At 40.2% G+C, this 13,735-nt stretch overlaps 1 protein-coding gene across 1 annotated transcript; it reads left to right on the forward strand.

The window, feature by feature from the left end:
- Positions 1–4,986: 4,986 nt before the first annotated feature.
- Positions 4,987–13,183, forward strand: nfe2l3 (nfe2 like bZIP transcription factor 3). The gene is made up of 5 exons (XM_033975565.2): positions 4,987–5,886; positions 9,450–9,530; positions 9,628–9,741; positions 10,140–10,539; positions 10,657–13,183. Exons 1-5 carry the CDS (start codon positions 5,362–5,364, stop codon positions 11,397–11,399), a joined length of 1,863 nt encoding a protein of 620 aa, XP_033831456.1. The 5' UTR covers positions 4,987–5,361; the 3' UTR covers positions 11,400–13,183.
- The last annotated feature ends 552 nt before the right edge of the window (positions 13,184–13,735 follow it).

The following is a 13,735-nucleotide window of genomic DNA, read 5'->3' on the forward strand; positions in this document are numbered from 1 at the left end:
TCAAACGTGGAGGTTCAAAGTGCAGCTAGTCAAAAAAGCACAGAGGGGAAAAGAAGGAGACTGGCGCCATCTGCTGGTAGAACGTGGTCTTGTTTCAGAAATAAATAAGTTAACATGGACTTTGATTATTTTAAGTTTTCTCACTGGTTTGGTTGAAAATATCGAAAACTGGGTTAACTGATATACATGTGTTTTTCAGTGCGATAAATTCCACTATTATGGCTCTGGTTTTGGTCAAAAATGCTAAACAATTTTGTGCGTTATTCATTCATCTCATACTACACTATTGTAAAAAGTTCAGAGGCCTATAATCTGGCCTTCAGTGTTCCACAATTTTTTTTTATTCTTGACAGTACCCAAAGTATTATTATTTTTTATTTTTATGATATTGAAGTCAGAATTATATGAGAAAAACATTCTCTAGAATATAACTTGTTCTTTAAAGTAAACTTTTAAAGCACCATTAAGAGCTTTCCGTACCGCTGTGGGAAAAACTGGCTTATAAAAACACTGGCTTATAGAAATATTGGCTTATAGAAACATTGGCTTATAGTAACTATGGTTGACTAAGACTCCATTGACTTTGATTAATCGACAAACAACCAAAGGCCTATAGCCCAACTATTCTCACTCATTGTATTATGAAGTATTAAAAATAGGAGAAAAAAATATATTTCTGCACACTTATGATACAAAAATTGTTTTTAAAAAATATTTCAATAGGCAATTTTCATGTATGCTGTAGCCTATAGCCTACTTACACAGTGCACTACATATAGGCCTATTTGAATAGACTGATTTTGTGCAGTAACACATTATGCTACTATCAATAATATGCATATAAAGGGCTCAGATAATGATAAATTATGCCATTACAAAAAAAAAGAAGAAAAAAGAACCCGTGCATTTTTGGCTGGTAGATTAGTTTCAGTTAGTTTAGTATTCCCAGCTTCATAAACATGCCAGATTTTATACGAAAAAGAAATTACCCTTAAAGCTTTGGCAAACTGTGGCTTGTGGTGAGACAAGGTAATAAATGTACTAACCAGCTCTGGAGTCGTATTCTATATTATGAACAGGGGCGCACCATAGAAGTTACGAAGAGCCAGAGCAAACAGCACGATTTGGACAAAACAAGTGGAAAAGCTGTGTCTGACTGACGGATAGGTCTGCTCCTTCCATCACAACTCGAACAAAACTCCTCTCTGAAAAGGGAAAAGACATAAAACCGTGTTCAGAACAAGGTATTTTTATTCTTACAAGTCAATTTGCAGAGAACTTGCCCGCTCCGAGATTGTTTCCATATGCTTCCACTGCGGGGCGCCGCCGAGTCTGCCAGAAACTCGACCCAAAATGGCGAACATAAATCTAAGGTGAAGACGCACTCTGATTGGCCGCTGTGGCATGTCACTGTCAGATGTGGGAGCCAATCAGACGCCGGGGTTTGGGGTTGCGCCGTGTGATTGGCGGAGAGCAGGTGTCAATCACTTGGCGGAGGGGTCTAGAGGGAGAGAGCGGTCAGTGTGCTGTTCGGCTCCGTGGAGGGAACTTCTCTCCGCGCTCTGCTGTCTCTGCTTGGGTTTGTTTCTCATCGATGCTTTGACTAAAATAACGTACAAATTCTAACAAACAGTCAAATTAAACAAAAACTGTAAAAATTTGATAATATTAAATTAAAAGAATAAAAAAATGTCAAATCTGTCAGACATATAATCCAATAATAAAATTATTTAATAAAAGCATATTGCAACAAACATGAAGTATTTAATTTATTATTTTCACTAAAGTTGATGAAAAAGTTGATGATACAATAGTCTATAGCTGGCTGATAAAAGAGGCAGCAATAGCCTAGAATTTAAGTTTTAATACAAAATTAGAATAAGAAAATAAACAAATAATTAAAATAAATTATATATATATATATATATATATATATATATATATATATATATATATATATATATATATATATATATATATATATATATATATATATATATATATATATATATATATATATATATATATATATATTATTTTTGGAGAGATTTCATATAGGGTGGGTAGGTGGAATGATGATAATAATAAAAAGATATACAGAGGCCTAAATAAATAATACATACTCGGGCTGGTATATTATCATATGTTTTACGCAACTTATTCAAATTACATATCACACATATCAACTAGAACACTCTGGATTAAGCCATAAAGGCCTTTTTGAAATTACTTGGAATATACAAACCTACCTCAACTATTACAAGACAAAAAAAAGGGGGTAATTCATTGAAAACATTCAATTGTTCAAGTTTAGGCAAACAGTTTTCAAATAACTCTATATATTTGGTAATAGCTCAAGTGTTAGCGTCTATGTCAAAACTAATTCCTAAAAGTAGCAGCACGCATAGCATTGTCACAAAATGGCAAATCAAATTTAATATTAAAATCTTTCAGAAAAGCTAAAGCTACTGGAGGAGAACCTCCCTTTATGGGTCTTTTTTTTGCTCATGCGCAGTAGAGCTTCAAACCTTTTGCACATTTCCACCAATCCCCTTCGTTCTTGAAGAGTGTGGCTCTGATTTAGGAGCTGTGCTCTAATAAATCTGTCAGAAGGCACCCGAGCTGATGTAAATGTGTTTCACATCGTTATGAAAATACTTGTGGATTAATCAGACCGCTGAAGATCGCTGCAGACCGCTGCAGACTGACAGTGCGCCCACACGAGGACAACATCGCGTTTGGAGCATTACAGAGGAGGATTTGTGGAGATGTGTCGATTCCTGTTCAGGACAAACCGCAATGACAATAGTTATTTTCACATGGTTTTTAATAGCCTTACACGGCCATCTGACAGCACATAATCAGCTCAGCGTTACTTTATGGACTGCTTTGCACAACTTTTTCAGGTTTTCACAAGGACTGTCATTTGAGATGTGACCACTTGATGGCACCAGTGCTACACGCCTGGATTTTGAACAGACCCATGACCTCAAATAGACTCTGCACTTATGTTAGTCTATATCAAAACAGAGACACAGTAAAGTGTCTCTGTTTTGGTACTGTGGTTTCATTAATATTATCCTAGAGGACTAGCTTGCAGGGGAAATAGCTTAGCCTAAAAATCTGGTCCGTATGCTAAAATGTACAAATGTTAAACGAAACGGCTTATTAGTGCCATGTCCATATGGCCCTTAATTGCTTTGCTTTCAGTCTAAGACTTCTGTTTTCCGTTCAGCAGCCTATGAAGTTTTGAATGTTTTGTGATTTTCAGAGTTTGGTGTTGTTCCCTCTCTCCACAGCAGGTGGCGCAGTGACGCAGACTCCTCTTCATCCATAGACAGGCTCCAACATAAAGGTCACTGTAGTTATCACTTAATATCACTCTGTCCCGCTTTAACTCAAGGCTGCTCATCTGAACTGACAATGTTACCAAAAAAGATTGTTGTAAAATTATTTGTAGAAATGAATACAATAATTATGCAATAATGAGCTATTGTGAGTGAATAATTGCAAATTTAAAAAAAAAAATGTTTTCATTCTCGAATGTGGTTTCACTTTTTTGTCATGGGAACAGGCAGAACCTAGCTATCATTATGTGATATTTTCAAAACTTAAAATATTTCAATCAGCAGGACCCATATTTTCAAAAATATATATGTTGAATAAATTAGAATACAGCTTATAGAAGCCAGCAATCAAGTGTAAATAGGTGTAAGTAGACTACCATTATTGTATTATAACAATACTTTTGTTGAATTTTATATCAGACATTTACAAAACCTTATTAACCCAATAAACAGTTATAAGGCGAACTGAGTTCAATGATCGTTTCAAATTGTTATCTGCATATTCTGGCAGCTGATGCAGTTTCACTATTACATGTTTGTAGATTTTTTAAAAAGACTTTGTGGCAATATTATGACTTACATGTAGGGCCTATATGTACAATCACCTAAAAATAAAAATAAGCCTACTCAGTTAAAGTAACATCAGTATTTGTAATTAACCTATACTTTCCACCACTGCCTATGAAGACAAGAGTAACCAAAATCCTGTAGCCTTTACTGTTTGTTGTGCTACACAGTTAAAGTAAAATTATGGTGTATGAAATCTGCTCTAAGAAGTAAGTTACTCAAGTAGTCTAATATAGTAGTATAGTAAATCACAATGCATGCTGATGCCACATGGACCAAAATGTCAAAACACATGTAAACCCTTTTGTTGCTATTTTACTGAATGCCAGCACAGCTTGGACTAGTCACATTTTTAAACCAAGTATTGCATGTACACCATTTGAAATATCATGTAAATGTTATAAGGGAACTATTACTTATTTTTGATTGTTCACACCTATGTAGGTTTTGACAAGGACAATTATGCCAAAAAGGGCAAACTAATGTGGCAAAGACAAAAGTTAAAGAAAAAAATGCCACATGTCACCAGGAAGTGGCATAAAGTAGTCTAGCTGCTATGGGCCCCAGTGCAAGCTGTGGTACTGGGCCCTGTAGGGAACATGCATTGCACATACACATACACACAAATACACTTTTTTTCTGATATACGCACCCACTGTTAACTGGAAACACCCAGACACCCTTCCATAGCAGACTGAAATTCTCCCTCTCACCAGCAGGAGGTCAATGGGCAGGTGGTACAAACCAAACCCGGAACTGCAGCATGCCGCTTGCGCCCAGAAAATAAAAAAATAATATAGTGAAGTGCAAATTATATAACGAAACCAACACAAAATATGTTAGAATAATGTGTTTACAGGTGATATACGTCGCTATGTTTTTGCATTGAAAAAATTGTAAATGTTTTTTTTTTTCTCTGAACTGAAAGTCCTAAGGGGCTGGCCCGGAGACAGCACTTCTCCACTGTGATTGGCTAAGGCTATGATTGACATTTCTTTTACCCAATCGGATCCTGTTGCGGTTGTAGCTGTCGCCCAATCCGCGTGAGGTATGCAAATCTTAAACCGAAGTTCCCACACTAGCATCACAGACGGCTAACGGCATCCAGCTACTATAACAATCATTATATTAATATTTAGTATAGTTAGAGGATATTTCTCAAACTTTATTCATCAGATATATCCGTGTCTATTGTAAGGTGTTATGCAATATGTTTTCCGACATGTTTGCGTGAAGATATCCCCGTTAACCGGTTAATTGTAGCCGATAGCTGAGTGCTAGCAGCTAACTCGGCTAACGCTGCTGTCGCCGGCTCGAGCGGACCTCTTTGTCTGACAGGGGAAGGCGTGCTCTTTTGTTAAGCTTTCCCTTTGTCCATTTTTGGGTGAAGAGGGAATAGTTTGCCCAGGATTTCGCCATTAATAACCGTTTTCGGGCTATTTAGAAGATGCAATTCGCGAAAAAATACTTTACAGACGGCCTGATTCAGTTGACCATCTTGCTGAGTTTGATTGGAGTTCGCGTGGACATCGACAGCTACTTAAACGGATATTATTCCCCGCTGATAGAGATTAACTTGGGTCCGAGCTCAGCCTACACCCAGACACCCTTCCACAGCTTACGGGACACTTTAGACGGGTACAGCGTCCATCCGAAGTGTCCAGAGTTGGACTATTTCTTTGCCAGTCGGCGCTTGCTGGATGAGGTGCGATCACTGGGCTCTCCGCGGTTCCCGTCGCCGCAGCTGAACGCATGGCTGGTGCATCAGGTCACCGCCCCGGACAAGGCCGAGTGCGGGCAGCCGTCACAGAATAGCGGTACCGAAGACAGCACCAGCACCGAGCTCCAGGACGGGCAGCAGGAGGGGGTCAATGGCCGAGAACACCTACCTGACTGTGGGCAGGAGGGGGACGGTGCAGTGGGAGCTGGGCCCTGTACCACTGGAGCCTGTGCGGTTCCTAAAGAGATTCATGTAAGTATTATGTAAGCAGGTTTGTAATTGTGCAAACTGCATGTGCAACCAGGTATTGGACATGAACTGGTAAAGTTAAGTAAGTATCAAAAGTTGGTTCATAGTGCTAACACTTCTCACCAATACACATGGGGTTACCAATTCTAGCCATTCAATTGAATACATAACCCTACAATGCAGGTGTATTGATTTTTCATTCCAAAATTGATCACAATCTTCCTAAACTGCAGTTGTTAATAACTTCCTCATGTGAATTGTGGCCAAAAGTTGCATAACTTTGTAACCACACTACAGTGGGTTGAACCAAGCAAATCTGAGTGTTGTGTAACCAGAAGTTTCATTAAAAGTTTTAAGTCAACCCATTAACTATCAATCTCCCCATCTATATGTCAGAGAACACTTATTAGATTCTTTGTTGTATGTTTTAAGGCATGCTTTTTTGCCTTCACTTTCACTTTGTGCCAATCTAGAATATTAGATAAAGCAGGCCTTAAAAACCCAACCAGGAAGTGTTTTTTGGTTTCTCAATCCTTCACTCGTGTTTCTAATTCCTCATTTGTAAATATCTAGATTGAGCATAAGAGTTACTTAACATTATAAAGTCTCATTGGGTCTGTAGGTATAGAGGGATCTGTTATGTAACCTGTAATGTATCTTTGCTATGACAGGTTTGAAACTTGGAGCATTGGTCGCATACTGCATAAAACAGAGGACTGGTACAGTTGGTATACTGTGTCCTCTACTGAAAGAGAAAGAATAGGTTCAATACAATAGACCTCAACCTCTAAGGCATGTATACCATTGTCCATCACTGAGGGAATTAAACAAACGTAATGTGATTTCTTCTATTAGTATCTGATATCTCATACTTTTGACAACCCTACTGCCAAGCATCATCTAAACTGAAATGTCTGCCAAAGAAAAGTGTGATATTTATTAAATATTTCATTACATGAATAGTCAGCCTTTCACCATCATACACTCACAATGAGAGCATTTTGAAGCATGTGTGAGGAGACCAGCCAAAACCAAATAAATGAATTCCTAGATAATAAACCTTTGATGAACTTTTAGCCAATGTTTTTAGTGTGGGGTCAGAGGGCCAGTGGAGTTATAACAATATACAATCTCATGATAAAATAGTATTGTAGTATTAAGCTTGCAATATAGTGTGATAAACAAGTTCCACAATGTACTTTTTTTCCTCAAAATAGAAAAAAATTGACTTGGCTTGAGTAGAGGAGTATTGAATATCTATGCAATTTCCTCTTTACAGCAGCTGATGATTTTTAAACTTGGCATTATGTTATAATATTGATTCCTCATTATCTATTGGCTGTCTTTCCTGTTGAACAGTATTCTCTTGTCAGTGTGCAGAGTACTGTCTTTTGCACCTGTCACTCTCAACTCAACTCATGTTGAGCCTCAGGCACTACTGGCTTATTGGGCTCCACAACCCCTTAATACACTACCCAAATTCTATAAGATAACACAACAGCGAGCAGATTGAAAGGTCACATCTGATAAAACTATCCAACAGTAATATAATGTATTCTGACAGACCAAAACATGAACGTGTTATGTGACTAATAATATTAAAGTGGTTGTGAACAAGATACGTATTTATTTCTGTTTATATTTTTTGTACATGCTTTTACTGACATACTATTGGCTGTAGACATCTTCATTACAATACACTAATCACATCATCGATGATTACAGATGACTGAATCTCGATTAAAATTGTATTAATTGACCAGCGATATGTTTAACTGTAGAAGAATATTTAATTTAATTGACCTAGTTCTCAACTTCACAAAACTTCCAGACAGCCCTACCACCACACTGCTCCTGTCTATAGCGTCACCGCTGACCACACTTCACAACACTAATCCCACAGCTTTGTCCTATAGGCCCCACTAACCCGGTCTTGCCCAGTGTAACCCAGTTGTGTGCCCCTGCCCCGGCAGGAGACAGGCAGCTGCTCTGGGGCCTGTCCTGGGGTTGTGGTTGTGGGACACTGTGTAACGGGACACCCCTCTTTCTTCGTTCTGCCTCCCCCAGCCAGCTGCTGTAAGATGGACATATTAGCACCACCACACCCACAGCATCCAGACGTTAGCATACAAGCTCTGTGCACCCTGATAAGAACATGCTAGCTAGTCTACATCTAGATGGGTTGAACAGCATTGTCTCTTCTTTTGCAAGTGTAAATTGTGAAAAAAAACATCTTAAACAATTTTGGTAAATGGCTCCTTTTCTGGTATTGATCAATCACAATCTTCAGTTTAATTTGGTCTAATTAAAAACTAATAAAAAAAAGTTTTCTGTCAGCTCCAAACCACATGCTTTTACTGCCAGAGAATTGGGTGTAGACTTCTCCAATAAAAAGACCAAACCGTAACGTTGAAGATGAGAGATGAGGGAATCTCAATATTGATTAAAATGTAATTAATTGCCCAACCTTAATTGTCTTTTCAACTTTTCTTCCACAAACCAATGCCAATTACCTCAGTTAAAACTATGGTAAATATTTACCACAGACACTATCCCACCAAGCCAAGTCATTATTATTTTAGGCCTGAATAGGGAACTGAAAATGTGTGATTCCGATCATTATTGCAATATAATTTGATACTAGAGAAAAGTATATTCACACAGATGACTTGGTGACTTGGTACAGTTTAGTGTAAATGAGTGCATCTGCTGACTGTGCTGAGGCATGCTGGGGCAGGGCCTGAGCAGTGGTACATACTTAGATTCTGTAATATTTGGCCCTAAGCTCAGTTGTAAAAGTAGGTGATTCTGGCCCCTCTCTTATCACAATGACCTTGCAGAGAGTGTAGTATCTGCAAACCTCATGATGACCTTGGTTCTTCACTCTGGTAGCACATTATTGTCACTCAAATTACGACGTCTCCATTATTTAATTCAGGATTGAAGAAATATCTACTTTTACACTTGTCACACATCTGAATGTACACTACACTCTACAGTTAAAATTAACTGAGTCTCTCTCTGCTTGTGTTGGCAGTGAATACAATTTGACTATTACAATAGCACCAAACAATTACAAAAATAGTGTAATCATGAAATGAAATCTAAAATATATTGACAGAGGTATTGCACTTTTACGAGGTGCTGATTGTTTACACATTACAGATTTAGATCAACATGTTACCTTTTTGTTTTGAAAGTGCTACATTAGTCAAAAAACAACATATGAATATTTTAAACACCTGCAGAGTGCTATCAGGACACAATCCGCATGTATCCTGCTAATCAAAGTACGGATTATACCATGATTTTAAAATATAACTATATATATTTACCAGCCCCAAGTGCAAGGCAGAGCAGACTTTCTCATGGAGGGTCCAGTCTACCCTGCACTCACACACTTGGAGGATTATACCCTCAAAGCCGACTTTCCCAGTTACCTGTCATCACAGCCAATAATGTATAACTTTTCATATGGCATTCTGAGTCCACAACTTTAATTGGGCCACAAAAATGTGCTTACATCTGTATTGCTCTATAATGTAACAGTGGATTTGTGCTTGTAGAATGATGAGCTGAAGATCAAAGAGGAGGATGAGCCTGTGTCTCTCACCCACTTGGCCCACAGCTCCACTCTGGAGCAGGAGGTACGTCTCTCCACGTCTCTTCTGTGGGTCACATGTCTTCTTCAAGGACATTGGGGAACATAAGTGAACATGTGTCTGCTACGTGCTTGTGTTTCAGTCTCTCCTCGGGGGTGTTGGAGCTCTGTCACATCCCTCAGGCTTCCTTGGACCTTCTGCTGACACTGACCAGTCCTGGAGCCAGCTCCTGCACCTGTCTGTCAGCGACCTGGAGGTGAGCAGCCTCCCTTAGCACCATTTGACCTCAGACGTGTTGTAAACTATATCATTGTAATATTAGTAGTCTCACTACATCATGGACTAATTCAATGTGCGTTGTTCCGAAAGGGATACTGTTACATGTAAAGATTCCATGGCCGCACATTTTCCAGGCACCAGCAACTAATGTAGCATTAGCTCACCTCACATTGTCAGGAAGTGATTAAATATAATCCGGAGAGTACAGTAAAAATATTTTAATGACAAAAGATTTGTTTCATTTGAGTAATGTCTCCTTGATATGTGGTAGAGGTAGTGAGCAGTGTAAAAGTATGCTTCTCCATACCACCCTGAGCCTACATTAACAATACGTGTGTCATAGTGCAGAGGAGCTAACCGAAATCTCCTGTGCAGGACCTGGACTCTCTGGTCAACGCTCGTCTCCCTGAACTGGACACAGACCTGTCGAGTGCTCTCCAAGCGGACATGTGCCTGGAGGACATCACCCTGCAGGACACCATCATGTCCCCGCCCACAGCACCACAGCACACAGACCCCTCCTCCCCTGGTCTGGCTCCGGGCCTGGCCGCTCTGCCCTTTGCCTCTGTGTGTAACTTCACTGGGGGCTCATCTCAGGGCCTAGGGGACGGCCTCGATGAGGCAGTGTTTGAGCAGATAAACCAGCTGGGGTTGGAAGGACTGGAGACCATGGACCAGCAGCTGCTCAGCTGCTTGGACCCTCAGCTTTTGGAGGACTTTGACTCAGACTCAGGCCTGTCCCTGGAGAGCAGCTCCGGAGGGCCCCTCTCTCCAGGTATATTACAACATGAGGCGTGCAATGATTCTCATACTGACACAAAGGCACAGTTAACTGCATGACACCACATGCCTTAGTAATAGTTTAATAATCCTTTGTGTGTCCATTTTTTAGGCTCGTCTGAGATGTCCTCCTCGTCCTCCTCTCTGTGTGAGGAGGAGTGTGGAGCCACAGGCTACAGTAGTGAAGTGGACTCGAAGAGCCTCCTGGAGCACCGCCCCTGGTCTCCTATAGACCTGAGTGAGAGCGTGTGGCATGACCACAGCTACTCCTCCCCTCTCCCCATCACCTACCCCCACAAAGGCATTAAAGAGGAGCCTCTGAGCGAGGAGGAGGAGTATGGTTTGGAGGAGCGCGAGCTAAGCCGGGATGAGGTGCGCGCCCGGGCCATGTGCCTGCCCTTCTCCGTGCTGCAGATTGTCAACATGCCCGTGGAGGAGTTTCTGGAGGTGCTGGACAGTCACGGCTTCTCCAGCGAGCAAGTCACTCTGCTCAGGGACATCCGCAGACGGGGCAAGAACAAGTTGGCTGCTCAGAACTGCCGTAAGCGCAAACTGGACGCCATCACAGGGCTGCAGGAGGAGGTGTCCCGTCTCCAGGCACAGAGGGAGCGGCTGCTACGGGACAAACGCCTCACAGCCAAAACCATGTGTGCTGTGGGCCAGCAGATCCAACAGCTCACCAGAGATGTGTTGTCCAGGCTCAGAGACCCTCTGGGACAGCCCCTCACCCCAGACAGGTACTCCCTCCAGTGTGGGGCCAACGGCAAGGTGGTGTTGGTGCCCGCCCGCAGGCCCACTGTGTCAGGGGCCACAGGGAACAAGACAGACAAACGCAAGAAGGCCAAGAAGCAGTGACTGAGATAAGCCTGTGAGCCTGAGCTTTCTCTGCTATTGTATGGATGACCTCTGCAGGGAGCCCCCAATAAACAGGACTAAGTCAAATGTAGCCTATATACATGACATGGGTATGGGCGTGTGTCCACTGAAGTGGGACAGCCATACAGGACCACGGTTCATAACAGGGTTTCACAGTAAACTTTAGCAAAGTTGTGATCTGAAAATGGTGTGTGTCGATGCTGCTGTATGATCTAAACTCGGTCACATTTCCTCTGTAAAGCTCCATGTCCCTTCTCCAAACCTGCACCTCTCTAACTTCACACAATCCTCATGTACTGATTTGATTCAGTCTTTCATACTTTTTTTTTTAGTTTTCTGTCTTGTCTGTATTACATTGTTCACTGTTTCAAATTCAGACCACACAAAGTGTCTCCCAAATGGTACCAACCTCCAAATACTGAGCCATACTGTACCAAGCAGTGGGGGTGTGTCTAGTCAAAACTACTCAAATTCCCCAATGCTCCCATGTCTTTTACACACTGGACTTCTTGAACTGTGGCTATCCAGAGAAGGACCACTGCTCAGAAACCTGCTCATGGCGAAGCAGAGCACTCGACCAGGGGCAGGTAGAGCAGATTCTTCCAAAGTAGAACAAATATTTATTCTCAAAGTCCATGGATCATTATTCTATGGCCATGAGTATTTGACCAGGTGTGTGTGGAACTTTAAATACAGGTCAAATATGTCTACTTTCAGATGAGGAAGGGTTTCTGTAGTGCTGGGGTTGATTTTGTTTGTTTGTTGCCTTGGTGACTGACATACATTATACCAATGCCTTAACTCTCATATTTCATGTTTGGTTTTATGTGAGTGTAATGTTTGGACAGGTAATATTACAGCAACAATATTATGTTTAAAATGACTTTAAAGGGCCCATATTACGCTATATTCTGATCTATGATATAATGTTGTTTACTCATCAAAAACGTCCCAGGAGTTGTCTCGTTTCATTTACATGTTTAACAGACAAACCCTGCATACTTGGGCTATATCACAAGGTGGAACAGACTGTTATGTGGTAATACAAAAAGTACTCCACTGTGTTTTTTTTTAACTCCATACATCTTTGCTAGTATCATTTGGATTGTTTCTCTACTGAAAAAAGATAAAAGGTAGCTGTTAAGTTGAAAGCTACTACTATATGATATCACAAGGTGGAGTGGGGCATTTGAGGTTGGGGGAAGATGACGGCCTATTAACGCAGGATTACTTAAACGTGTGAATGAAACAAAACACAGCACCAGGTATGTTTTTGAGGAGCTAACATAACTACTAAAAACTGACAAAAGTTAGTTTTGTGTAATAGGACCTTTTAAAATGACTAAGCATCACTTTTGCTCTAGCCCCTTAGTACAAGTTCTACCTCATGCTTGAGTTGGAAAAACAATAATTTGGAGTTAAAAAAAAAAAAAAAAAGCCTAAAAGGAATGCAATCGCCGCTATTTAAATTGGATTGTTGGCCCTTTGCAAGTTAACAATTTTAATTTTGGAACACTTCAGTAAATTATAGAAGACAGTCCCTCATTAAGAGTGGCCTTTTCTGGTCCTTGAAGTGTGTTTAATTTAATATTGTTTGATCGTACATGATTCCTTTGTTTATATTATGGGTTTGAAAGTTTTTTCTATGTTGCTTTGGAACTGTTTGACTGCATGGTGATTGTTGAATGTTGCTAGTATGGTTTGGCTTCTAGGGCAATGATGTTGTTTCTGATGAAAAATAAAAATGCCTTTTTTCTGGTCTATCAAGTCTGTGATATCTGTTCTGTGTAGATTACTAATCGATGGTGTGGGAATGTTTGAGGAACAAGGAAGTAGCTTACAATAATTCAAATTCTAAGAACATATCTGGAAAATCTTTAAAGTGATAGTATGTAACTTTCTGAGGGTGGAAAGTCAAATGATGAAACATGAAGAACATGGAAATAGTTCAAGTTAAAACCAAACTTTGGAACATTCTCCATGAAGATAGATGAGTTTTATGTCCTACTGTGGAAGATTATAACCAAAGGAACAACAGTTCCACAGAAACAAGCAGGAAAAGGCCCTTCTCCAGGCTAAGAGTCAGGTTTGTGGAGATGCAAGCCTGCTCACAGTAAGGACAAATGTTTTTAGTGCAATAAAAACATTCATAGTAGAAAAAAGTGCTTTTATTTTAGTGTATTTTTTCACAAAAAGTTACATACAAGTTACATACTGGAGCTTTAAAGATGCACCATGGAACTTTTCTGGGGAGGGTTTGTCAGCTGTCTACATGAAGATTCCATAGTATGGCATTAATTCTGTTGTAGAGCCCA

Source organism: Periophthalmus magnuspinnatus, chromosome 11, assembly GCF_009829125.3.
Source record: "Periophthalmus magnuspinnatus isolate fPerMag1 chromosome 11, fPerMag1.2.pri, whole genome shotgun sequence".
Taxonomy (NCBI): domain Eukaryota; kingdom Metazoa; phylum Chordata; class Actinopteri; order Gobiiformes; family Gobiidae; genus Periophthalmus; species Periophthalmus magnuspinnatus.